Source organism: Scyliorhinus canicula, chromosome 3 (genome assembly GCF_902713615.1).
Source record: "Scyliorhinus canicula chromosome 3, sScyCan1.1, whole genome shotgun sequence".
NCBI classification, from domain to species: Eukaryota; Metazoa; Chordata; class Chondrichthyes; order Carcharhiniformes; family Scyliorhinidae; genus Scyliorhinus; species Scyliorhinus canicula.
Window position 1 is genome coordinate 222,124,724 of NC_052148.1, and position 27,376 is coordinate 222,152,099.

At 51.5% G+C, this 27,376-nt stretch overlaps 1 protein-coding gene across 1 annotated transcript in view; it reads right to left on the reverse strand.

The window, feature by feature from the left end:
- The window catches only part of LOC119963314 (acid-sensing ion channel 5-like), a 77,382-nt gene that overhangs the window by 10,811 nt on the left and 39,195 nt on the right, over positions 1 to 27,376 (reverse strand). Inside the window, exons 6-7 of the mRNA XM_038792289.1 lie at positions 23,854 to 23,910; positions 17,930 to 18,098 (exon numbers count right to left, since the gene is read on the reverse strand). Coding sequence (XP_038648217.1) covers positions 17,930 to 18,098; positions 23,854 to 23,910 — 226 coding nt within the window. The remainder of the gene's footprint in view (positions 1 to 17,929; positions 18,099 to 23,853; positions 23,911 to 27,376) is intronic.

Sequence of the window (27,376 nt, forward strand, 5' to 3'; positions counted from 1 at the left end):
ATTGTCCTCATCTAGACAGCTGGGCCGGGATTTTCCCTTACTCGGCGTGACGGTGGGTCCAGACGTGATGGAGTGGCGTGAACCACTCACGCATCGGGCCGCCGAAGGAAGTCTCCGCACCTTTAAGGACCAAGCCCTCACATTGAGGGGCTAGGCCCGGCCGGAGTGGTTGGCGCTCCGCCGGCTGGCGCAGATGGCCTTTGGCGCCACTCCAGCCGGAGCCGAAAGGACTTCGCCGGCCGGCGTAAATCCGCGCATGCGCCAGAGCGTCAGCGTCTGCTGACATCATCCCGGCGCATGCGCAGGGGAGGGGGTCACTTCCGCCTCCGCCATGGTGAAGACCATGGTGAAGGCGGAAGGAAAAGAGTTCCCCCAAGGCACAGGCCCGCCCGCCGATCGGTGGGCCTCGTTCCCAGGCCAAGCCTCCGTGGGGGCACCCACCGGGGCCCAGATTGCCCCGTGCCCCCCCTCCCCAGGACCCCGGAACCTGCCAGCGCCGCCAGTCCCCCTGGTCAGGTTGGTGTTTTGATTCCCGCCGACGGGAGAGGCTTGACAGCGACGGGACTTCAGCCCATCGTGGGCCGGAGAATCGCCGGGGAAGGGGGCCGTTGACCGGCGCGGCGCGATTCCTGGCCCCGCCGAATCTCTGGTGGTGGAGAATTCGGGACACGGCGGGGTCGGAGCATCCCGCCCCAGGTCACTCCTTCGAAAAATTAAATCATGTTGGGCAGACATGATGTGATGGCCGTTTCCACACTGGCGCATGCACGTGGTGGCCATTTCCGCACCGGTGCATGCGTGTGGTGGCCATTAACACGCCAGTGCCGCGCAACATGGGTTAGCGACACAGCAGGCCTGCGCGGAAGAAGGTAGGCTGCCCCCCCCCCCCAAGATCGCGCTTACCCGCCGATCGGTAGTCCCCGATCGTGGGCCTGGCCGTCGTGGAGGCCCCCCCGGAGTCTGATCTCCCCCCACCAGGGTGGCCACCTCGGCCGCGGGTTCAAGCTCCAGCTGGGTGGTACCATATGTGAACCACGACGGCAGAACTCGGCGGGAACTCAGCCAGTCAACCGTGGAGAACCTCCGCAGGGGCCTCTTTCAACAACCCCCGGCCGGCACTGCGTCAACCGCGCGCGCGTGACTTGTGCCGATTCTCCGGTCGGCGGAGAATCGCTGCCCGGTGTCGGAGCGGCGTGGCGGGAATTTTCGGCATAAACGGGATTCTCCAACCCAGCGCGGGCTCGGAGAATCCCAGCCTGTATATTTGGACTTCCGGAAGACCTTTGGTGAGGTGCCACACCGATGGTTAATTCAGAATGTGAGATCACATGGGATTAGGGGTAACTTATCAGCTTGGATAGAAGACTGGCTGATGAACAGGAAACAGAGGTGAAGGTGGGGCAGACAAATCAGTTTCCGCTCTGTCATATGATTTGGAGAGATACTTGCCTATGCATAATTGGCTTCCGAGCGTGATTTTGCACCATGCCCCAGCCCAGCAGTAAACATGTTGTGAAAGTTCCGTAGCATGACACTTATTTTCAGAAATGGAAAATCCCGCCCATAGTCTGCAGAGTTCATTCATGCATATCAGGCCATAAAAAGGGTTATGTGAATTGTGTGATAAGGGTGATGCTTCAAATAACCTGATTCCCAATTACCCCCTTACTGATCTCTGTTTCGGGAAAAGCCTCTTCAGGGCAGGCTGCAGCAGATGCCATGCAGTAACCTTCCCCCGCTTCCAAGGAGGAACACTCGGAGAGTGCAGTGTCACATCATCTCTCTGCACCCAGCACTACTTGCTCTTCAGCAAGGTTCAGCATCTCCGTTGGGGGTAAATGTGAAGTGCCCTCACTGTTGAGGGCACTTCACATTTGCATATGCTGCTGCCAGACAGTGTTAGAGCAGGCCTCAGGCAGCCGGAGGAGTGTTTGCAGTTATCCAGAGACGGATTCCAAGTCAGGTGATGAACCTTTGGTGTTGTCCATAAGTCGGCAGATACTGCATGTTCAGCATGAGCTCAGTGAAGATTTGGTGGGTATACCAGAGGATTAACATGCTCTAGGATGGAATGTGGAGCGCTGTGATCACCAACTCTTCAGACACAAAATCTTCCTCAGTGGACAGACTGGCAACTGACCTGGAGGGGCAAACTGAATGCATTACAGATGCAATCGTCTGGATGCACTCTGACCTGCACACCATCGCCCTGGCTCTGAGCTTAGTGACACAGACCCCAGGCAACAGGGGAGCTGGGAGCTTGGTCACATACCCAACTGCTGGAACCTCACCGGACATAGAGGATCAATGTGTCCGAGTGGTGGCGGATGAACAGCAGCTGTCTCCATCTGGAAGTTCCTCTGGAGGTACTTCTGATGGGGGCAGCATCTGTTCTGTCCATTGACACAAGGCCTCGACCATTGCCGCGGCAACTGAAGATTCGCATGCATTTCAGCAAGAATCTCCTGGACTGTTGGGCCACTCAACACCACAGCCACACAGAGGCCCCCAGCAAAGCCATCCAAGCCAAAGGAGGTGGCAGATCGGCCGCCTTTCCCCGTGTAGCTGCACTCATTAATGTCTTTATAAATATCCACATTAGTCATGAATAGGTGCACATGGCTGCTTTTTACTTCAATGATGTTGGCATGTCTTGTGAGTAAACAACATTCCCTGATGCTTATGTTCTTATTGTATGTTGTGTGTCTGAAGGTTGAGGTAGGAAATCAAAGGTTAAGGGAGAACAGGAGGAATTATATAAATGTGTGGATTGATGGATAAGGTTTGTATGTAAGGGCTTCAAGACTCTTTCATTGCAACTGGGAGATGGAGGGAAGGTATTTAACTAAACCAGTTATTGGCCTCGAAAGCCAGTACCATGGCGGAGGCGGAAGAGACCCCCTCCACCGCTCATGCGCCGGTGGTGACGTCAGTGGCCGCTGACGCTCCGGCGCATGCGCGGACTCACGCCGACCGGCGAAGGCCTTTCGGCCAGCCCCGACACCGGGCGGTGTGGCGCCAAAGGCCAATGGCGCCAGTTTTGGCGCCAGTCGGCAGAGCGGGAGCCACTCCGGCGCGGGCCTAGCCTCTAAAGGTGCGGAATTCTCCGCACCTTTGGGGAGGCCCAACGCTGGAGTGGTTGGCGGCACTCCGCCACGCCGGGACCCCCCGCCCCGCCGGGTAGGGGAGAATTTCGCCCCAGGTTCCTCCTGACCATTGGAGGCTGCCGTTTTGCTGTCTGCTTCCTGAGAACACAAAGCATCCTGAACCTCTCTACGATCCCTTATTCCTCTCACACTTCTCCTCACTTTTCTCATGAGAAGATGCGTCTCCAACAGGGGCCACAACCCCATCTGTCTTCAAGAGATTGCACCCCTCATCTCTGGGTTACGGACAGGAGAATATTCAACAAACGTCAAAAGAGGTCTTAGAATGAAAGGGGAGCCCCCTTTTTTTCTTCTTTTTAAAAATAAATTTAGAGTAGCCAATTATTTTTCATTTCCAATTCAGGGGCAATTCAGCATGGCCAATCCACCTAACCAGCACGTCTTTGGGTTGTTTGAGGTGAAACCCACGCAGACATCAGGAGAATGTGCAACCTCCACACGGACAGTGACCCAAGGCAGGGATTCGAACCTGGGTCCTCAGCGCCACAGTCCCAGTGCTAGCTACCATACCACATGCCGCCCAAGGGGATTCCTTTTAATGGGAAAATATCCACAATGTACCTCTTCCAAACAAATAAGGGGCTGGATTCTCCGTAGCCCTTCGTAACGCGGGTTGCCTGCGAAAAAAATCGGTGTTAATCACTCCGGCGTCGGGGCCTTCTTTAAGGCCGCTATTCTCCATTCCCGGAGGGGCCAGCAGCTGACTGACGCGATACGCGTCAGTTTCTCCAGCTGCGGAAGTGGTGAGACCCGGCGTATTTTGGAGGAGGAGGAGGAGAGAGACAGACCCGGCATTTGGGGGGGGGGTGTGTTCCGGCATTTGGGGGGGGTGGTGTGTTCAGGCATTTTGGGGGTTTGGTGGTGTGTTCCGGCATTTTGGGGGGGGTGGGGGGGGGGGGGGTTGGTGGTGTGTTCCGGCATTTGGGGGGGGGTGTGTTCCGGCATTGGGGGGGGGGGGGGGGGGGTGTGTTCCGGCATTGGGGGGGGAGGTGTGTTCCGGCATTGGGGGGGGGGTGTTCCGGCATTGGGGGGGGGGTGTTCCGGCATTGGGGGGGGGGTGTGTTCCGGCATTGGGGGGGGGGGTGTGTTCCGGCATTGGGGGGGGAGGTGTGTTCCGGCATTGGGGGGGGTGTGTTCCGGCATTGGGGGGGGGGGGTGTTCCGGCATTGGGGGGGGGGGGGGTGTGTTCCGGCATTGGGGGGGGGGTGTTCCGGCATTTGGGGTGGGGGGGTGTGTTCCGGCATTGGTGGGGGGGTGTGTGTGTTCCGGCATTGGTGGGGGGGGGTGTGTTCCACCATTTGGGGGGGGGGGGGTGTGTTCCGGCATTTGGGGGGGGGGGGTTTGGGGGCAGCGGCGGGCAGAGAGGGGGGGCGACGGATGCCCGGGGCCAACGCACCGTCGCCCCCCCTCTGTACACCGCTGCCCCCTACCCCAACCCCCCCCCTCACCACCCCTACCTCAACCCCCCCCCCTCACCACCCCTACCTCCCTCCCCACCACCCCTACCTCCCTCCCCACCACCCCTACCTCCCTCCCCACCACACCTACCCCCCTCCAACGCCGGGTCCCCCCCCCCAACGCCGGGTCCCCCCCCTCCCCCAACGCCGGTACCCACACCCCGTCCCCCTCCCTCTGAAGGCCGGTACCCACACCCCCCCTCCTCCTCCCCCCCTCTCTCCTCCTCCCCCCCTCCCTCCCTCCTCCCCCCCCTTCCTTCCTCCGTTAGTGGGGGGGGGGTGCGGCGTTAGTGGGGGGTGGGGGTGTGGGGGTGCGGCGTTGGAGGGGGGTAGGGGTGGTGAAGGGGGTAGGGGTGGTGAGGGGAGGGGGTTGGGGTAGGGGCACCTGCGTGCAGAGGGGGGGGCGACGGTGCGTTGGCCCCGGGCATCCGTCGCCCCCCTCTCTGCACGCCGCTGCCCCCAAACCCCCCCAATGCCGCAACCCACCCCCCACGATGCCTCCCCATGCCGCAACCCACCCCCCCGATGCCGCAACCCACTCCCCCGATGCCGCAACCCACTCCCCCAATGCCGCAACCCCCCGATGGCCGCAACCCCCCCCCCCCGATGCCTCCCCCCCCCCATGCCGCAACCCACCCCCCCGATGCCGCAACCCACTCCCCCGATGCCGCAACCCACTCCCCCCGATGCCGCAACCCACTCCCCCCGATGCCGGAACCCACCCCCCCCCGATGCCGCAACCCACCCCCCCCGATGCCGCAACCCACCCCCCCCCGATGCCGCAACCCACCCCCCCCCCCGATGCTGCAACCCACCCCCCCCGATGCCGCAACCCACCCCCGACACTGAACAGCGTCAACCATCATCAATGGTTGACGCCGTTTTAAATCAACTGTGATTTTCGCCGACGTGACCCATGGCCACGTCGGCGGGACTTCGGCCCATCCGGGCCGGAGATTTAAGGTCAGTGCAAAAAAAATGAAATCCCACCGGCGCCAGCTGTTTTCACAGGCTGCCGGCGGGATTTGCACAACGCCTTTTTACCGGCGGGAGAATTCGAAAACCTGCGGGAGCGGAAATAACGCCGCTTCCCGCCAATTCTCCGACCCTGCGTGGGGTGGAAGAATTTCGCCCAAGAAGTCCCTAAAGCAGGGGTGGGCAAACTACGGCCCGCGGGCCCCATGGTCTTTATGAGGCCCACCAAGATCAAGTCATTAAAAAAAAACATTTTTTTTAAAAATTAAGATTAATGGGGGTGGGGTGGGGGGGGCTGTTGGGTTACTGGTATAGGGTGGATACGTTGACTTGAGTAGGGTGATCATTGCTCGGCACAACATGTGTTTCATGTGAAGTTTCTACTTTAAAATATTAATTAATAAAAATTAATTGCTTTTTTTTCTTTAAACTGAGTTGCTTTGTTTTTCAAATAAATGTGTTTCATGTAAAGTTTCTACTTTAAAATATTAATTAATAAAAAATTAATTGCTTTTTTTTCTTTAAAAACCTTTTATTTTGGCTATTTTAAATATTAATTATTTTACTTAATATACTATGCGGCCCTTTAAAATTGTGAATTTCTGAATGTGTCCCTTGCACAGAAAAGTTTGCCCACCCCTGCCCTAAAGTTTTGGGTCTTGAACTGTATAGTTAAGACTCTCAGCTGCATTCAAAAACCCAAGCAAACTGTTTACCCTTCAAAACAGACTCTCCACCTGCCGTGAATATCACCTTGAAGGCGTATTATTGTCTTTTGACTATTATTCCAGTGAGATAGATGATTCATTGGCTCAATTTGGGTTTAAATTGCCATTTAAACAATGTGGGTAGGTTCCTGACCTTTTGACCTGCTCGCATCTGGCAATATTGTGAACCGACATGATGGCGTGATGAAAGCAACCTGATGCTTTTTTTCCCCACGGATGCTGCTTGACCTGCTGAGTTTTTCCAGCTTTCTCTGTTTTTGTTTCAGATTCCAGCATCCGCAGTATTTTACCATTTTCTCCTTGTATATTTTGTCTTAGATTTTTCTAACTGTTAGGGAGAATATGGACAACTCACACTAGTGACTTATTTCCCTACTATTCCTTACCTTTACCCAAACCAAGTCAACATCCTGATTTCCTGAACCAAGGTCATTTCTAACTATTGCACCAATGCCACCCTTGATTAACAGCGCTACCCCTCCATCTTTACAGAGCTTCCTATACTTCTGGAATGTCATGTACCTCTCAATATTCAGGACCAAATTCTTCTCCTCCTACAGCCATGTCTCCGATATGGCTATCAGATTATATTTATTTACTTCAATGTGCACTAAGAATTCGTCTGCTTGGTCCCTTTACCTGTCTCACTTACAGTCACATCTTCCTGTCTCTTACTGCTGACCAAAACAGACGGTGATGGAGGAGCCTCAAGATTTTAATTGTCAAACAGGATTGAGCTGCTCAGAACCTGTGTGGACGAAAGCAAGGTCTGCAAGGTATGCCCGTCTTCTGGAACAGTGTTCGGTATTTCCCCCCTCCTTTAATCTTTATTAATGTCACAAGTAGGCTTACATTAACACTGCAATGAAGTTACTGTGAAAATCTCCCAGTCGCCACACTCTGACGCCTGTTCGAGTACACTGAGGGAGAATTCAGAATGTCCAAATTAACTAACAGCGTGTCTTTTGGGACTTGTGGGAGGAAACCAGAGCACTGGGAGAAAACCCACGCAGACACGGGAGAACGTGCAGACTCCGCACAGACAGTGACCCAATCTGGGAATAGAACCTGGGACCCTGGCACTGTGAAGCAACAGTGCTAACCTATAACCAACAGTGTTACCGTGCCGCCTATATGCTGCACAGTGTTTGCAGTTCGGCTTCTAGATCTCACTCTGGTGTAGTCTCACTCTGATGTAGTCACCTGTCTCCTCTCATGTCTTATGTGATCTTTGACCCTTCTGGAACATCATCACTCTTCTGCATTGCAACGTTCTCCTTTATCAATACTTTTACCCAACGTCCTTCCCTTCCTTTCCTATCCATGACTAAGACAATCTATTTCCACCTTTGCAACATTATTACTCTCTGCCCTGTAGCAATTCATCTGCTGCTGAAACCCTGAGCCAACTTAACATTTCAATAAGCTCCTCAGATTTTACCCAGATAAAGTTGCACCAAGTCCCTTTCACCTATCACACAGCAGTTTATTGCTTCAATCTGATTTGCACAAATGGTTACCTATTGCAGTAATGCAAACAATGGTCGATTATTTACAAACCCGTGAAGAACTAATCATTAGCAAATTTAAATTGACGAGGTAAAAAAGGAGCTTTCTTGATTACTGAAGATTGGTTAATGGGTGTTTACTGTCCTGTGCAGATAATACTTTAGCAGAATAAAAATGTAGCCAGCCAGAATGTTTGATCAATCATGATGAGTAGCAGTGGACAACCTCTGAGAGATCAAGGCGATGCAAATAATTGTTAAGTACACAGGAAATTCCTTGCTTACAAAGTATCAAACATTTCAGAGTATTTGCAATGGACCATAATGTTTAATCTGAAGAACTGTTAAATGGCTTTAGTAGTGTTGCCAGAGCTAATAAGCTGATTCCTCCAGTTTCCCTAGCAGCAAATATCCTCAACTGACATGTTTATTATAACCCATAATATCCCAGTTATAATCTGGCCACTTTACATTTCAAATTCACTCTTTACACTGTGGATAGGCAAACATTCTGCACCTGTGAGTGCTACAGACGTTACCATTCTAGCTCTGGACATATTCAGTCTGTTGGCACTTCTATTCCAACCTGCGGCTGCACCAAAGAAAGCAGGCAAGGTTTCACCACAGTCATATATTGACCACTCATGTGAGGAACCAATTCTCCGCTCCCGCGATAAATCGGGAAGGCCGTCGTGAACTCGGCCGAGTTTCACGATGGCCTCGGAGGCCGCTCCTCTCACCTTATTCACCCCCACCCAGTGGGCTAGGAGCGGCGCTCCGTAACACTCGGCCGCCAGGCCTTGACGCTTGCGTCAAGGCGGCGTGCCGAGAATGACGTGACGGCGGCGCATAAGTGACGTCAGCCGCGCATGCGCAGGTTGGCCGGCTCCAACCCGTGCATGCGCGGCTGACGTCACGACGGCTGATGGCTCAAACCAGCGCATGCGCGGTTGCCGTCTTCCCCTCCGCTGCCCTGCAAGATGTGGCCCCAATGTTATTGGTGACACAGTAGTTAGCACTGCTGCCTCACAGCGCCAGGGACCCGGGTTCAAATCCAAACTTGGTGACTCTCTGTGTGGAGTTTGTACTTTCTCCCAGTGTCTGCGTGGGTTTCCTCTGGGTGCCCTGGTTTCCTCCCACAGTCCAAAGATGTGTTAGTTAGGTGATTGACCATGCTAAATTGCCTCTGAGTATCCAGAAAACAAAGTTTAGGTGGGTTACGGGAATAGGGCGGGGACGTAGGTCTAGGTGGGGTGCTCCTTCAGAGGGTCAGTGCAGACTTGATGGGCCAAATGGCTTTCGTCTGCACTATGGGGATTCCATGATTCTTTTATAATAAAGGGGTGAGTGTACGGGAAGGAGCAGTGAGAGCAACATAGGTAAGTGTGAATTCAAGAATTTGTGCACGTTGCCTGAACATCAGGCACAGACAGGCACATAGGGTATCCATGTAACATCTGTGTGAGGATGTTTGCGAGATTCCGCACAGTTCTCCGTTTGAGCCTTGGAATGAGCCAGAAGTTCAGGGTGACCATCACCTTGATGGCTACCAGGAGCGGGTTGTTGCTCGTTATGCTTTCCTTAATTTGCTCTGTTTTAATTACCTTTGCTCAAGAGTCGCCAGGTATCTTTCTGATACCACCACAGGGTTCAAAGCCAAATACTGATCAATGACTCGATACACCAGTTAGTAAGTTTGAAATCATACTGTCGGGACTCGACTTCCGGGCGGCGAGCGAGGAGGTCGCAGGGAGAGGGGCTCCCGCAAGCGCCAGGAAGGAACCCCCCCGACAGGCCGGACGGCGGAGGAGGAGCGGGCGGCAACGGCGGAGGAGGAGCGGGCGGCAACGGCGGAGGAGGAGCGGGCGGCAACGGCGGAGGAGCGGGCGACAACGGAGGAGCAGCGGGCGGCAGCGGCGGGCGGCAGCGGAGGAGAAGCGGAGGAGGAGCGGGCGGCAGCTGAGGAGGAGCGGGCGGCGGCGGAAGGCGGAGGCGAGGAGCGACGGCGACAGGGAGGCCCAGCAGCGGCAGGTCCAACCCCTCTCTCCCCCCCCCCCCCCCACGCGGGCCGGGAACGGTGCGGCAGCGGCGGGCCCTCTTCCCCCCCCCCAAACCAGCAGCGGGACACCACCTTCCCCCCCCCAACCAGCAGCGGGGACACCAACTCTCCCCCCCCCCCAACCAGCAGCGAGGACACCAACCCCCCCCCCCCCCCCCCAACCAGCAGCGAGGACACCACCCCCCCCCCCCCCCCAACCAGCAGCGAGGACACCAACCCCCCCCCCCAACCAGCAGCGGGGACACAAACCCCCCCCCCCCCCCAACCAGCAGCGAGGACACAAACCCCCCCCCCCCCCAACCAGCAGCCCCACTCGCCCCTCCCCCTCCCCCCAACTGCAGTGACCACCACGTGGCAAGGACAAAGGGGGACTCTCTCTCTCTCTCCTGGGCGAGTGGAGAGAGAAAACAAAAGAAAAAAGAGACTTATATTTCTGTTCTTTTTTTTAAAATAAAAACCCAAAAGAAAACTGGTAAAGAGAAAAGGGGTGAAATAAAGGGGTAAAGGAAAGAAGGGGGGAAATAAATTTTTCATTTAAAAAAAAAAAAAAATATATACATATATTTTTATATATATATATATATATATATATATATATAAATAAAATTAAAATAGGGTGCGGAAAAGGGGGAAAAGAAGAAAAAGGAGAGAAGAAACGATGAAGGGGAAGGGGGAGAAAAAAATGCCAGAAGGGACCCAAGAGAAAGGGGGCACCGGAGGTGGACGGGGCAAAGGGCAAACCAGCTTGGGCGAACGAGTCAACACGCGAAGCAGCGGGAAGAATGTATCGCCGCATCCAAAAGGGCTGGACGGGCGGGCAACCTCTCCCCTGGGGTTAGAGGGGGGCGTGAATTGGAAGGAAGCCATTGCAGAGGTGGTGAGGGGAGCAGCTGCAGGCAATCAAGGCAGAGTTAAAAGCAGACACAGAGGCCGCAGCACAGGCAGCAATGACCAGGGCCATGTCAGGGGTGCAGCAGGCTCTGACCAGAATGGAGGAGAAAGTGGATGCCCAAGGGAAGATACTGGAAGCCCAAGGGAAGATACTGGAAGCCCACGGGGCAACCATTAAAGAGCTGGAGAAGGCAGCGACTGACGTGAGCGACCGGGTCATGTCCCTGGAGAGGGAAATGGCGAAACTGAGTGCAACACAGGGGAGCCTGAAGGGCAGGGTAGACGACCAGGAGATCAACTCGAGAAGGCAAAACATTAAGATAGTGGGCCTGCCAGAGGGGATAGAGGGTAGAAATCCCACAACATTCGTGGCTGCGATGCTGGGCTCCTTAGTGGGGCGGGAAACTTTTCCCACCCCACCGGAAATGGACAGAGCTCATCGGTCACTGCGCCCGAAGCCCAAGGAAGGGGAAAAACCGAGAGCAGTTATAGCCAGACTGCACCGGTACCGGGATAGGGAGACAATCCTGCGCTGGGCCAAGGAGAATAGAGCCTGCAATTGGGACGGGCACGCCATCAGAATCTACGAGGATTTTGGAGCGGACATAGCTAAGAGACGGGCGGAGTTCAACAGAGCGAAAGCAGCTCTCTATAAGAACAAAGTACGTTTTGGTATGCTGTACCCAGCAAAACTCTGGGTCACATACCAACACAAGGAATATTTCTTTACAGCCCCTGCCGAGGCGAATAGATTCGTTGAGGAGCACGGGCTGGAAAAACGCCATGGGAAGTAGGGACGAGGGGCCCATGGCAAGGAGATACGTCATGCCGACGGGGGGGTGGGGAGGGGCGAGGCAAAGCCAGCCCCCTCCCCCCTGGCAGGAGCACCCAGGAAAAACAACCCAATGCCCAAGGGCCCGCTCCAGGTGGGAGGCCAGGCCCCGGCACGAGGGAACGGGAGTACTGGAGAGGGGAGAGGGGAAGGGGGACAGCAACCTCCGAGCGGGGAGCCACCGTGCTAGCAGGAAAGCTAGCGAAGGGGGCGCGCAACAGAGCAGGGCCGCAGCGCACCCCCAACAGGGGGGAAGGCGCCAAGCAGGGGAGGGGGGGGATCACCCATCAAAGGTGGGAGAGCAAATGGGGACAGGAATGGGGGAGAGAGGGGCAATGGAGGGGTACACAGGGGTATCCCCGAAAGGGATAGAGCGGGGGGGGGGGGCACTCGGGGGGCGAGAGACCAGGGAGGGGAAATGCAGGGACGAAGGGACAAAAGAGGCCAGAAAGGGAATAGGGCCACAAAGTGCCACAGACAAGGGCTCGAAACAGGGAACTGCTGCAAACACCCACCCAGTACGGTCTGTGGGTGAAGGGGCCCCCCGGAGTGCAGGGGGCTACCCGCGTGGCGGACACACAGTGGACGGCCATGGCGGGTGTCCCCGGGACAAGGGGGAACCCCGGAGCGCAGGGACCCGACCGCATGGGGAGAGCAGTGATAGTGGACATCCTGGACGGCCCCCTAACAAAGGGAAACCCCAGAGGGCAGGGGCGCGTCCACCGGACAAATATGGTTAACCCCACAGGAGCAAGGGGGCAGAAGCCCCCCACCAGAATAGTCACCTGGAACGTAAGGGGACTTAATGGCCCAGTGAAGAGATCTAGAGTCCTCACCCACCTTAGAAACATGAGGGCCGACATAGTCTTCCTCCAAGAGACGCACTTGAGGGAGCAGGACCAACTGCGGGTAAGAAAGGGCTGGGTGGGACAAACCTATCATTCCTGTTATGGGGCAAGGGCCAGGGGGGGTGGCGATCCTGATTGGCAAGAGGACAATGTTTAGGGCGACAAAGACGGTTACGGACCCAGGGGGACGGTATGTCATGGTCAGCGGGGCCCTGGATGGGGCGCCGGTAGTCCTAGTTAACGTGTATGCGCCCAACTGGGACGACACGAGCTTCATCCAAAAGACCATGGCAGAAATCCCGGACATAGCGACGCACCGACTAATCATGGGGGGGGACTTCAACTGTGTACAGGACCCAACGACGGACAGATCAAACCCCAGAACGGGGAAAACCTCAAACATGGCAAGGGAACTCAGTCACTATATGGAGCAGATGGGAGCAGTAGACCCCTGGAGATTCGCCCACCCGGGGGAGAAAGAATTCTCTTTCTTCTCCCCAGTACACAACGTGTACACCAGAATTGACTTCTTTGTGGTGGGGAAAACGGTGCTTCCAGAGATAGACAAGGTGGAATACTCCGCAATTGTGATATCAGACCACGCCCCACACTACATGGATGTGCGGCTAGAGACGGGAAGGGCCCAGCGCCCCAAATGGAGGTTGGACGGTGCCTTACTAGCTGACAAGGCCTTCAGCGAAAGGATAGCGCGGGCCATAGCGGAGTACACTGAGATCAACCAAAACGGGGAGGTCTCACCCTCCACGTTCTGGGAAGCGCTTAAGGCCGTACTAAGAGGGGAAATCATAGCCTACAAAGCGCAAAGAGATAGGGAGGAAAGGGTGGCTAGGCAGAAGCTGGTCGACTCCATACTGGAGGTAGACCATAAATACTCCGAGGCCCCGACCGTAGAACTCCTGGCGGAGAGGAAAGAATTACAAAGGAACTTTGACCTGCTCTCCACCAGGAAAGCAGTACACCAACTCCGCCAGGCACGCGGGGCCCTATACGAACACGGAGACAAAGCCAGCCGCCTGTTGGCCCACCAGCTGAGAAAGCAGGCAGCCAGCAGAGAAATTGCGCAAATCAGAGATACCAGAGGCACGTTGGAAACAGAACCAGAGAGGATTAACAAAACCTTCAAGGCCTTCCACCAAGAGCTGTACACCTCAGAGCCCCCAACGGGGAAGGCTGGGATGAACCGGTTTCTTGACGGACTGGACATACCAGTTGTGGGAGAGGGCAGAAAACGGGATCTGGAAGCACCACTAGCACTGGGAGAGATCATGGACAGCATTAGCTCCATGCAGGCGGGGAAGGCGCCGGGACCGGACGGATTCCCGGCGGACTTCTACAAAAAATTTGCGACAGCGCTGGCCCCGCACCTGCGGGAGATGTTCACAGACTCGCTAGCTAGGGGCACATTGCCACCCACGTTAGCACAGGCCTCAATCTCGCTGATACCTAAGAAAGACAAAGACCCAACGGAATGTGGGTCATACAGACCCATATCTCTGCTGAATGCAGACGCCAAAATACTGGCCAAAATCCTAGCCAAGAGGCTAGAAGACTGTGTACCTGAGGTGGTCACAGAGGACCAGACGGGCTTTGTCAAAGGTAGACAGCTTACCGCGAACATCAGGCGCCTGCTGAACGTGATAATGACCCCCTCCGGGGAGAGAACACAAGAGGTGATCGTCTCCCTGGACGCAGAAAAGGCCTTCGACAGAGTCGAGTGGAAATACCTCATAGAGGTACTGGAGCGGTTCGGGCTTGGAACAGGGTTCACCGCTTGGGTAAAGCTCCTGTACAACGCACCATGGCGAGTGTACAGACCAACAATACCAACTCCCAATACTTCCAGCTGCACAGGGGCACCAGACAAGGATGCCCACTGTCCCCGCTGCTGTTCGCACTAGCAATTGAACCGCTAGCAATCGCGCTCAGGGCAGCAAAAAATTGGAGGGGGATCCGAAGGGGAGGTAGAGAGCACAGAGTCTCACTCTATGCGGATGATCTGCTCCTCTATATCTCGGACCCACAAAGCAGCATGGACGGAATCATCGCGCTCCTGAAAGAGTTTGGAGCCTTCTCGGGCTACAAACTCAACATGAGCAAAAGTGAGATCTTCCCAGTACACCCGCAAGGGGGGGGGGGGGGCAGCACTAAAGGGGCTGCCGTTCAATCAAGCCCGACATAAATTCCGCTACCTGGGGATCCAAATAGCCCATGACTGGAAAGGGATCCACAAATGGAACCTCACCAGCCTGACGGAGGAAGTTAAAAAGGACCTGCAAAGATGGAACACACTCCCGCTCTCCCTCGCGGGGAGAGTTCAGACGATCAAAATGAACGTACTGCCCAGGTTCCTCTTCCTGTTTAGATCCATTCCGATCTACATCCCCAAGGCCTTTTTCAAAGCGCTGGACAAACTCATCATGGCGTTCGTATGGGGGGGTAAAAATGCTAGGATCCCAAAGAAGGTCTTACAAAAAACAAAAACCAGGGGAGGGCTAGCCCTCCCGAATCTACAATTCTACCACTGGGCAGCAACAGCCGAGCGAGTAAGGGGATGGATCCAGGAGCCAGAGGCTGAGTGGGTGCGTGCGGAGGAGGCCTCCTGCATGGGAACCTCCCTCCGGGCCCTCGCCACGGCAGCACTCCCATCCCCACCCAAAAAACACTCCAGCAGCCCAGTGGTGACAGCCACCCTCCAATCCTGGAACCAACTGCGGCAGCAACTTGGCCTGACCAAAATGTCGAACAGGGCTCCCATCTGCAACAACCATAGGTTCACACCAGCACTGACTGACGCCACCTTCAAAAGGTGGAGGCAGGACGGGGGGACACTGACAGTCAGGGACCTATACACGGACGACAGGATCGCAACACTGGACGAACTGACAGAGAAGTTTCAGCTAGCTGGGGGGAACGAGCTACGGTACCTGCAGCTCAAAAACTTCCTACGAAAGGAGACAAGGACGTACCCACAACCGCCACGACAGACACTACTGGAAGACCTACTGGACGCAAGTATCCTAGAGAAAGGGAACTGTAGTGACATGTATGACCGACTGGTAGATAGGGACGACACCGTACTGGACGCAACAAGAAGGAAATGGGAGGACGACCTGGGGATGGAGATAGGGTGGGGACTCTGGAGCGAAGCACTGCATAGGGTCAACTCCACCTCCACGTGCGCAAGGCTCAGCCTGACGCAACTAAAAGTGGTACATAGAGCCCACTTAACAAGAACCCGTATGAGTAGGTTCTTCCCGGAGGTGGAAGACAGATGTGAACGGTGCCAAAGAGGCCCGGCCAACCACGCCCACATGTTCTGGTCTTGCCCCAGACTCGTGGAGTACTGGACAGCCTTCTTCGAGGTTATGTCCAAAGTGGTGGGAGTGAGGGTGGAGCCATGCCCGATAGTGGCGGTCTTCGGGGTTTCAGAACAGCCAGATCTATTCCTGGGGAGGAGGGCGGACGCCCTTGCCTTTGCCTCCCTGATCGCCCGCCGTAGAATCCTGTTTGGCTGGCGGTCAGCAGCACCGCCCAGAGCTGCGGACTGGCTGTCCGACCTCTCGGAATCTCTCCAAATGGAGAAAATCAAATTTGCCATCCGAGGGTCGGACGACGGCTTCCACAGAACGTGGGAGCCATTCATGCAACTGTTCCGGGACCTATTTGTGGCCAATGTACAAGAGGAAGAATAGTCGGGGGAAGGTAGCGGGAGGGGCTACAGGTTCGGTACGGGGGTTCGATGGCTAGCTAAGGCCCAAAACCAAACTAAATAAACATGTTGGGGGGGGGGGGGGGCGGGCGCAGTTACTACTACGAAGATGCTTACCTGTAAATATGTATGTTAATTTTTGCGTGTTTGTTTGTTGTTTTTTTTTTTTTTTTTTTTTTTTTTTTTTGTTCTTTTTCTCTCCTAACAATTTGTAATTTGTTCAATATAAAATATGAAAACTGAATAAAAACATTTATAAAAAAAAAAAAGTAAGTTTGAAATCAATACACATTTATTTACACACACAGTCAATTATTACTCATGCACAAACTCTACTCACTAAACTACAACTACTACTAAAAGCCTATACTTAGCTTCGAGTGGCCCACTCAGTCAGAGGAACAATGGCCGTTGTCCGGTTCTGATACTGTTGGCTTCGAACTGGTATAGAATAGTAGCTAGGAGCGTCTATCTCGTAGCGTGCATTGACCTTAGACTTACTTGGCTGGTGCTTGGCGGCCTCTCGTCGCTGAGAGCCAAATGCCAAGGTGAAGGTGACGGAGAGGAGTAAGAGCTTCCAAGAGCTTCCAAGAGAGCGAACTGACCTTGGGGACTCCGTTTTATAGCCCCCAGGGGTTTCGCGCCCTTCTGGGCGGACCCCGGACTTAGTCCAAATTAATTGGATCATGTGCCAATCGTTCGTATTGATTTTCTCTAATACCAGGGTTGTTCCCTGATTGTTGGGCGGGCCCTCTGTAACTGTTGGCCTGCCTTTGTTTTAGCTTCCACTGGCGCCGGGGAGTCTGTCCTGGTCTCGATTGTTTCAATGTTTCTTTTTGTCCCCAGAGATAGCTCATTGCTATGCTAATGGCTATTGGTCTCAGTTCTGTCTGTGTTCTGCAGGTCCGAATACAGAGGAAACCTTGCACCTGCTTGTTTTCTCTAGTGCTGTCCATTTTTCCCTGCTTGGCTCTGGCTGGTGATACAGCCTGTAGAATTGCTGGGCCCTTGGCCGCGCATGCGCACAGTGGCAGCATGGCGCTGGCCGCTTGCGGACCCGGCCTGCGAAATAGTGCACCCCCTTTGGCCAGCACACGCACCCCGGACCACCCCCCAACAGTGCCCCCAGCCCCTGGCAAAGTTCCCCTGCCCACGGATCGGTCCTCCCCCCGACTGTGGCAGGGCTGGACTGAGTCCACAGCCATCATGCCGAGTTCCCAACGGATAAGACCACACGCTACTGATGCCGTTGGGATCACGGGCGGTCGGGGGCGCAGCATCGGGGGGTGGGCCTCAGGCAATGTCCTGAGGCCATCGATATGGCGCACGGCGTACTCCGAGAGTATGCCGCTTTGGAGGAGGCGGAGCACCGCAAAAGCAGCGCCGACCCGGTTCGGTCATGAATGAGGATTGTCCGACCAATCGCCGAATGTGATTTCGGCGTCGACCGGAGAATCCTGCCCACAGTTTTGCTTGGTGGCGCCGGCACAGGGCGGGTAGTTCGCTGCCACCGCCGGTGGAGGAAATCAGAGCATTGCAAGAAGTTTTGCACCCGGCATCAATCCCGTTTTTGGGAGGCGCTCCATTTTCCACCTGATCAGGTTTCCTGATCACGGCGTTGGGAATGGAGAATTCACCACTGTAATGCATTATTCTGATGGTATAATTGTCATATTAATACAAGTTTTATGTCAAAAGATTCACAAATCTGATTATGGAGTCCACATTACGCACCTGATGTACTGCTTGCTTTTCTGGAATTTTTCAGACAGAAATCGCAATCCCCTGTGACTTGGAAAAGTTGAGTAAGACACAACAGTAGAGTACTTGATCTCTTCACACGGAATTGGGCAGTTAAAGTTGTGTGCACCTGATTTGCAAAGTCCCTCTTTTTCTAAGTAGTCTGGAATATAAAGGCAACAATGTAAACTGTTTATTTTTAATGAGAAGTTGATATTCATAAATGCAAAATCCCTGTTGCTTATCTCAGTTCGTGCAATTTAAAAAGTTTTACTTAACTTTTCTGAAATACAATGTCAGAAGAAGGATTAAATCTCAAATGAATGCTCAATTCACCAAAGCTAAATATTTGAACTTGGTCACATAAACAAATCTACGCCTGAATTTTTCTAAAGATTTATATTGCAAATTTCCTTGACACTCCTCTCACTCCACCACTGGCAGAAACCATGGGGCGGCATTCTCCCCTACCCGGCGTGACGGAGGGTGCCGGAGTAGGGGAGTGGCGCCAACCACTCAGGGGTCGCGACACCCCAAAGGTGGGGAATTCTCCCCACCTTTGGGGGCCAGCCCCTCGCCGGAGTGGTTTGCACCAGAAGACTGGCGCAAACACCCGGCGCCCCCACCAGCAGGGCTGGCCGAAAGGCTTTCGCCGGTCGGCGCATGCGCGATGCGGGGTTCTCTTCCGCTTCTGCCATGGCGGAGGCTGTGGCGGCGCGGAAGGAGAAAGAGTGCAGCCAGGGCACTGGCCCGCAGTCTGAGCGGGGGGCCCCGATCGCGGGCCAGGCCACCGTGGGGGCACCCCCCGGGGTCCGATCGCCCCCCGCCCCCCCCCCCCCCCCCAGGACCCCGGGGACCTGCTCGCGCCGCTGAGCCCGCCATTCCAGAGGTGGTTTAAACCTCGGCGGCGGGAGAGGCCTCCCAGCGTCGGGACTTCGGCTCATCTGGGCCGGAGAATCACCGCAGGGGCCTCTCCGATCGGCGGGGCGAGATTCCTGCCCCCGCCACTTCCCGGGTGGCGGAGAATCTCCGACCCTGCGTGGGCGGGATTTTAGGCGCCCCCAGGCGATTCTCCGACCCTGCATGGGGTTGGAGAATTTCGCCCTATATTTGCTAAAAAAAATCTCAAATTTAGAAGACGGGTGATGGCAAGATTCCTCGAGTCTTATCTGAATATCAAAAGACAGCTTCCTAATAGAAATTCATTTTGGGCTTGTATCTTTTGCTGGCCTTTTTAGCACATACACTTTCCTCCATCAAAGTGGTTCTCTTCTGCAACAAGGATCAATTTTGTTTTCAATGCAAAAAGCAAGTGGACGACATCTGTTTCATTAAAATGGCCAATTGTTGGTCAGCAATTCCAAAATCCTTTCAAGTAACATTTCAAGATTGTACATCACAAGGCATTTTCACTAATACATTGAAATGCTTGCTTAATAGGATACTCAATATGATAAAATATTAGGAGGGAAATACTTTACTTTAAAGCACTCGTTTTTAGTTCTTGCAATGGGGAGTATATAGAATTAAAATTATTGAAAAAGACTTTGTCAGTTGTTCAACTTTCCTACTGAGTAGTGTAGTACTAATTCAGAGACATCAAGATGATGTTCCATTCCATGTATCATAATGAATGAGTTAGCTGTCCTGTGTTAGGGCGACAGCAAGCTCTCCATCAGCAGACTATGTAGAAAGAAAAATATAATTGACCAAGGTTTCTTTCACTGTTATCATGAACCCCGCTGTGAGAGCATCCCAAATCCCAGAAGGGAAACGTGGATTGCTGGTTGTAACTATTTATTTTTGCAATTTGGAACAAAAATGTAAGAAAAGAGATGAAACCTGTTGAGGAAAGGGGTCAGTCTCATTGCAAATTATTCAAATAACAAAACATTTATTAAACTTTAAAACACATTAGAAAAGCAACAGTAAAGAACAACATTTACAGTTAACAACAATAATCGTTAACCAGACAATATGCTGAAATTACCGCCCACAATCTAAATCTGTCTACTTTCCTAAACTCTAAGAATACGTCTGCCAAAACAACTTCGGATAGGTTTTAACACTATGAGCCAAATCCAGAAAATAATTACCACAATGGACCTGTAGCTTTCTTTTGGAAACTTTTATTCTAGTTTAGAGTAGAACTTATGGGGTCTGACATAGACAGACTTCTTCTGCTTTCTTTTCTGTGCAACAGCTTGGTTTTCTGAGAGGGCTCTGCTTTGCAACTGGACAGGGCTATGATCGAGGACCCTCAACTGCTCGTCTCCACTTTGCTTAACAAAGTATTTGTTTCACCTTTCTACTAGGCTAATCTGCCAAAATAAATCCTCAGTGCAGCTAAATCCTTATCAATTTATTTTTTAACTAATGTAGTAAGGCCAGCATTTGTTTCCCATCTCTAATTTCCCTTGAACATTTCAAAAGGCACTACACTGGATCTGGAGTCACAAAAAGGCCAGACCAGGTAAGGATGGCAGATTTTCTTCCCTAGTGGGTATTAGTAAACCAGATGAACTGTTACAACAATCAACAATGATTTCCTGGTCACCATTAATGAAACTACCTTTTTTATTAATTGACTTTAAAGTCGGTCAGCTGATTTGGTGGGATTTTAATTTGCATCCCCAAAACATTAACCTAGGCCCCTGGATTAGTAATCCAGTGACATTACAAGTAAGTCACCGTCTTCCCAACAAACATTTGTCTTCACTGTGTAGACAACAATCTGGCAGAGTGTTTTATTTGTTATAGAGTCCACTCACTTTGCGTCCCATTTGAATCACTGAAATAAAATTGGTGCCAATTCCACATTGCATGAGCAGTCTGCTCAGTCAGTTGGTGAAGATGTAAATGTACCCTCTTGTGGCTGGACATCAGAACAGGAAAGGATTCACTAAACTATGATGAATCTCATGATAGAATATGCCCTCTCAACTCTTCTGTACAAAAAAATTCTTTGGTTGAGGTACAGGAGGGTTGCTTTTGTACATTTTTAGTTTTTAATTTATTCATTGGGGATGCGGTCATAACTTGTGTTTATTGTCTATTCTTAATCATCTTTGAGAAGAAATGATAAGGTGGCTTCTTAAACCATTGAGAGTTGTATGGTGAAGGTATTCCCACAGAGCTATTCGTTAGGATGTTCCATGATTTAGGCCCTGACAATGAAGCAATTATGATATATTGCCAAGTCAGGATACTGTGTGACTTGAAGTGAGAGAGAGTTCTTGGAGCAAGAGGAATGGGGAATGGGCGTGCAGCACTTAGACGGTGTGTTGCTGGCCTTTCCATTCCAGAGAGTACAGTTTGGGAGTTGCTGTTGTAGAAGCTTTGGTGAGGTGCCGCAGAGCATTTTCCAGGTGCTGCACACTGTAGCCACGTTGTGCCACTGGTGAAGAGAGTGAGTGTTTGAGGTTGTGGATGACATATCGATCAAGTGAACTATTTTGTTCTGGTTGGTGCTGAGCTTCTTGCGTGTTGGGGCTGCACTCATCCATGCAAGTGGAGAATATTCCATCACACTCCTGACTTGCGCCTTGCAGGTGGAGAAGGACGATGCGTGTCGGCAGATGAGTAACTCTCCACAAAATACACAGCCTCTGATCTGCCCCTATAACCGTGTCACTGGTCCAGTTAAGCTTCTGCTCAATGGTAACTCCCAGATGTTGATGGATTTGAATTTGGTGATGGTAAAGCCATTGCATGACAAGAGAGATAATTCGACTTGCTTGTTGATTATTGACTGATACTGGTGTGGCAAGAACCTTACTTGCCACTTATGAGCTCAAACCTGTATATTCTCCAGATCTTGTTGATTGTTGTCAATGACTCTTTCATTACCTGAAGAGTTGTGAATGGAATATATACCATTAAATCATCTGCAAACCTCCCAGTTCTGACCTTATGGCTAAGGGATGCAGCTGAACACCTGTAGCAATGGCCCAGGGTTGAGATGACTGGCTTTCAACAACCACAGCCATCTTTCTTTGTGCTGGGTATGACTCCAAACAATGGAGCATTTTCCCCTAATTTTCATTGACTTCAATTTTGCTCCTGCTCCTTGCTGCTATACTTGGTCAAATGCTGCCTTGATGTCAAAAGGAAATTGCAATGAGAAGAGAGAAAAAATTGCAGTGCTACAGGAAAATGATCAGTGGACTAACCCAGACAAACACAGACACAAACATGATGGACCAAATGGCCTCCTTCCTTGCTGGAACTTTTCTATATTTCCGCCATTTTGTGATTTTATTTTCCTTTGTACTAGGTATGGCTCCAGTCAGTGCTGAGTTTCCACAGATTCCCATTAACTTCAATTTTACTGGGACGGCATTTCCTTTACTGTATCCAGTGCACTTTGAGCATAAGAAAGGAGTCAACCATATGGCACGTCAAATCTGCTCCGCCATTCAATACCATAATAGCTGATCTTGGGCTTCAACTTCACTTTTACTTAGAATTGGCTGAAGGCTGGTTTCTGTCGTGGTGGGTATTTCAGTTTAATTTTTAGCAGGCTACTTCTGCTGTTTCATATGCATGGAGTCCTTTGTTATAACATCACCAGGTTGACAACTCATTTTTAAGTCCACTCAGTGCAGATCCTGACAGGCTCTCTCCAAATATTCATTGAACATGAGTTGATCCATTAGTTTAATGGCAATGATGGAGTGAGGGATGTGCTGAGCCATATGTTTACAGATTGTAGAGGAATACAAACCTGCTGTTGGTAGTATCCCATAGAATGTCATATATTCAAAGACCCCTCCTACCCGGCTTACTCACTCTTCTAACTTCTTCCATTGGGCAGGAGATACAAAAGTCTGAGAACATGCACAAACAAATTCAGAAACAGCTTCTTCCCTGCTGTTACTAGACTCCTAAACGACCCTCGTATGGACTGACCCGATTAATGCTACACTCCTGTATGCTTCACCAGATGCTGGTGTCTATGTATTTACATTGTGGACCTTGTGTTGCCCTATTATGTATTTTCTTCTTATTATGTATTTTCTTTATCTTTTCTTTTCATGTATTAAATGGTCTGTTTGAACTGCTCGCAGATAAATACTTTTCACTACTTCGGTACACATGACAATAAACAAATCCATCCATCCAGATGTCAAACTTTGAGCTGCTGAATCTGTTCTGAATTTAGGCCATTTAGCATGTTGCCAGATAATACGATGGAGGGTGTCCTCAGTAAGAAGAACCTCATCACCACAAGAACTACATGGTGATCACTCCTACCAATACAGCAGATACTTGATAAGAATGTTTTTTTTCCCTCATACTAGTATTGTCAACACTTGCCGTGTCTGGCAGTTATGTCGGAAAGGAATCAATAGCTTTGATCAATAGTGGCACTCTTGGTTATGGACATTCTCCAAAGTACATTATGTGACCTTGCTACACTCACTTCTTCTTTCAAGTGATGTTCAACATGGAGGAGGAATGCTGATTCATCTGTGGAGGGAAAGTGGTAGTTGGTAATCAGTAGTAGGTTTCCTTGCCCATGTTTGACCCAACACCATGAAATTCTATGGGATATGAAGTCCATGCAGAGGACTCCCAGGGTCAATCCCACCTGACTGCATAGTACTGTGCCACCACCTTTGGTGGGTTTGCCCTGCTGGTTAGAAAGGACATACCAAGAGAGGGAGGAGGCTGTGATGTTGGCAGATGTGCGAGTATGATTATGGCTGGCTGATGCCGAACTAATAAGTGTCCCAATTTTGGAACATGCATTTTAGTAGGGGTGGTGACCAACTGGTACATAGTTAATCTTAGTTTGATTTTTAATGCTTTAAATAATTGATTTGACCATGCTTATTAAAAATAAATCAACTTCTACTGTTTTTGTTTACCTTACCACTTATGTTAAGATGATGGTTTTAAGGCACAATACTTACGTAGAATGGGATATGCACAGTTGTAGTACTTCTCAGGTTCACATTCAGGTCCACTTCCTGGAACAAAAATGCATTCAATGTTAAAACTGCTGCATGTAATCACCTCACAGGCCAAGCATTTGTTTGCCAAAGGGTAGATTGGAACTTAAGGATACATTGTAATATGATTATCAATAAATGACATTTATAATATGGCCCAACTGCTGTTGTAATTGATTTTATAAAAGTATGAACAACATATTAATCTTCCTATTAGTAGCAATACAGGGCTTTTATGGTGTACAACCGTCCACAATATGGGGGCACCATTAATACTACATGGCCTTCCTTTGAGCCATTTCTTAAAACCCCAAAATACCTTTTTTCTTTGAAATCACAGGTGCAGGTTCAGGAATTTGCGATGGTCTTCTTGATGTTTTGTATGTTAAATCCCATATTTAGGAAATGGATGACCATCACATTTGTTTGCCACATCCTCCTCAGTACTCAAGTAGTTGTAAAAATGTACCTTAAGATAAACGGAAGTCATTTGATGCAGCGCCGGCTCTGTGCGGGCACAACAGATGAATCATGGGAGAGTCCCAAATCGGACTCTGGGCCAGGGGCGAAACCTTGCGCGAGTCACACAGCTCGCAGCACCCGGCGCGACCTGGATTGCTATATTCTAGCAAAGTGGAATAAAATGTTTATTTTTTTGTGTCATAGCAATCAGAATGGTGGTTAGATTTATTGCTAGACTCAATATAATTTTTTTAATTCATTCACGGAATTTAGGCATCTTTGGGTAGGCCAGCATTTATTGCCATCCCCAATTGTCCTCGAGAAGGTCACGGTGAACTGCTTCCTTAAACCACTATAGGCCATGTGTTCTTTGAACACCCATAGTGCTGTTTGGAAAAGATTTCTAGGATTTTGACCCAGCAACGCTGAAGGAACAGCAAAACTAATTTTGTGTTGTCTTTCACCTTTTATTCATCGATCCTGTTCCCTGTCAGTTAAGAAAGTACATACATAACCATATTTTTGCTGATACCCTTCTAATCCCTTCCAATTTCCAAAAGGAATTAAAACACACATCCAATATCCTTGGAGTTCCTAAATTTTCTGTTGCTTGATCTGTACTTAATTGACCAATTATGAAAACCATTGAAATACAGTCCAAAGGTGTGCAGGTTAGGTGGATTGGCCAAGTTAAAAAAAATGCCCCTTAGTGTCCAAAAGGTTCGGTGGGAAGAGGAAAGAAATGCATGAGGATCATGCAAAGGCCATTGCAGAAGCTGTGGCACCCCTGAAGAGTGCTTTGGAGCGGGTGGAGAGGTGTTTGGAGGTGCAGGGGTCACAGATTTGGGAGATCGAAGGAGTGATCTCGGACCACAGCGATTGTGTGGTGGCTCTGGAGGCGGAGGTGGGGCTCCTATGTGACCTTTGTAAAACATTGAGGGCAAAGGTTGAGGAGCAGGAGAATACCTCAAGAAGACAGAGCCTGCGAATAGTGGGCCTGCCTGAAGGAGTGGAAGGTGTGAGTGCCATGAGGTACGTCTCGATGATGCTGGCAGGGCTGGTGGCAGAAGGGGTGCTGGTAAGGCACCTGAAGTGGACCGAGCGCATAGGTCTCTGAGGCAGAAGCCTAGAGCTGGGGAGCCGCTGCGGGCGGTGATCATGAGACTCCATAAATTTGTGGAGAAAGAGAAAATTCTAGGGTGGGCCAGGGAGAAATGTAGCTGCAACTGGAAGGGAAATAACGTTCGGATTTATCAGGACATCAGAGACGAGTTGGCAAAACGGTGGGCAGGTTTCAACAAGGCCAAGGCGGTGCTGTACCCGGCGGCAGATCAAGTTTGGGGTGCTCTACACGGCCAAATTATGGGTGACGTTCGGAGGCTGGAAGTATTATTTCGAGACCTCAGAAGCGGCCGAAGGCTTCATTAAGGAGCATACTGAGAACTGAGCAGGTAATGCTTGGGAACTGGGCTGCTTGCACTATGTAATGGTCGGGAGCATGTTTGAAGTGGGTATAGGGATTGGGGGATTTTCGCGTTTTTTTCTGGGGGGTGGTTTCTGTTCAATGTTGAAATTGTAAGGAGCTGGAGGGGTGAAAGGTTTATGTGGGGATGGATGTTCCCACCCCCCTCCTGTTTTATAGGACTGTTTGTGTTAACATCTGTTTGTTTGCTTTTGGAGAAGGCTATCTGGAGTTCAGGAGAAGTCCTTGTTTGGCGGGGGAGGGTAAGACCAGCAGGAGGCCTTCTTCTTTGAGCTGAGGAAGTGGGGGGGGGGGGGGGAGGGGGGGAAAGAGGGTGGGGGAGGTCATTAGGATGTGCCTTTGGGCAGCGGCAGCCGCGCTAGCAGGTTATGCTGGTGAACGGAAGTGAGGTGGTTGGGAGAAGGCCAAGAGGGGTGGCCGGGGAAGGGAAAAGCGGGGGGGGGGGGGGGGTTTCTGCGACGCGGCGGGGGGTGAGAAATGACATGGTCAAAGGTGAAGAAAGGGGCCATCTGGGATGGGCTAGGTACAGAGTGGAATGAAAGGGGCAGGAGTTAAGTGGGGAAGATGACGGACGGTGTCATAATATCCACTCATGTACATAATGTGATGCAGACAGGCAGTGATTGACACACAGGATGACCAATGAACACACAACACAGAACAACCAATCACCAGACAGGACAGCACCACTATAAAGCCCATAGGGCATTAAGACTCTCCCTCTCTCAGGACCCAGCTACTGAGACAGTCAGAGTGCACAAGCTAGTGAGCACTATCACCATGCGGTAGCTAGTAAGCCTGGTCAAGCAAGTAAGAGGGCATCAATTAGATTAGTAGAGTGTCAACCCACAGCTGAACATGTACAGCAGTCCACTAGTTAAATAAAACAGTGTTGGATCATCTCCTGTGTCAGATGTCTGTTTCTAGCTTCACTGCATCCAATTGCAGTCAACGTCGAACCAACCTGCCTAACACATCATGGTACCAGAGTGCTATTAATCCTAACAAATCTACCTGGAGTGAATCTGCAACGAACAGAAAGCAGCCATCCAGCGAAATAGAAAACATCCAGCCTCCTGCGCAGCTCCGCAGCTCCGCAGCTCCGCAGCTCCGACAACCTCGCCGCCAATTGGAAAATCTTCAAACAAAAGTTCCTCCTGCATATCGAGGCCTCCATCCTCGAGGCTGCATCGGATGCCAGGAAGATCGCGCTATTCCTGTCGACTGTGGGGGATCACGCCATCCATATCTACAACTCGCTTACGTTTGCCGATGGCAAAGACAAGACGAAGTTCAAGACAGTTCTGCTAAATTTCGACAGCCACTGCGACATTGAGGTGAATGAGAGCTTTGAACGGTACATCTTCCAACAGAGGCTTCAGGGTAAGGATGAACCTTTTCAGTCCTTCCTGACCCATCTCCGCATCCTAGCGCAGTCATGTAATTATGACTCGACGGCTGATTCCATGATCCGGGATCAGATCGTTTTCGGGGTCCACTCCGACTCCCTGCGGTAGCAGCTCAAAATAAAACAGTTGA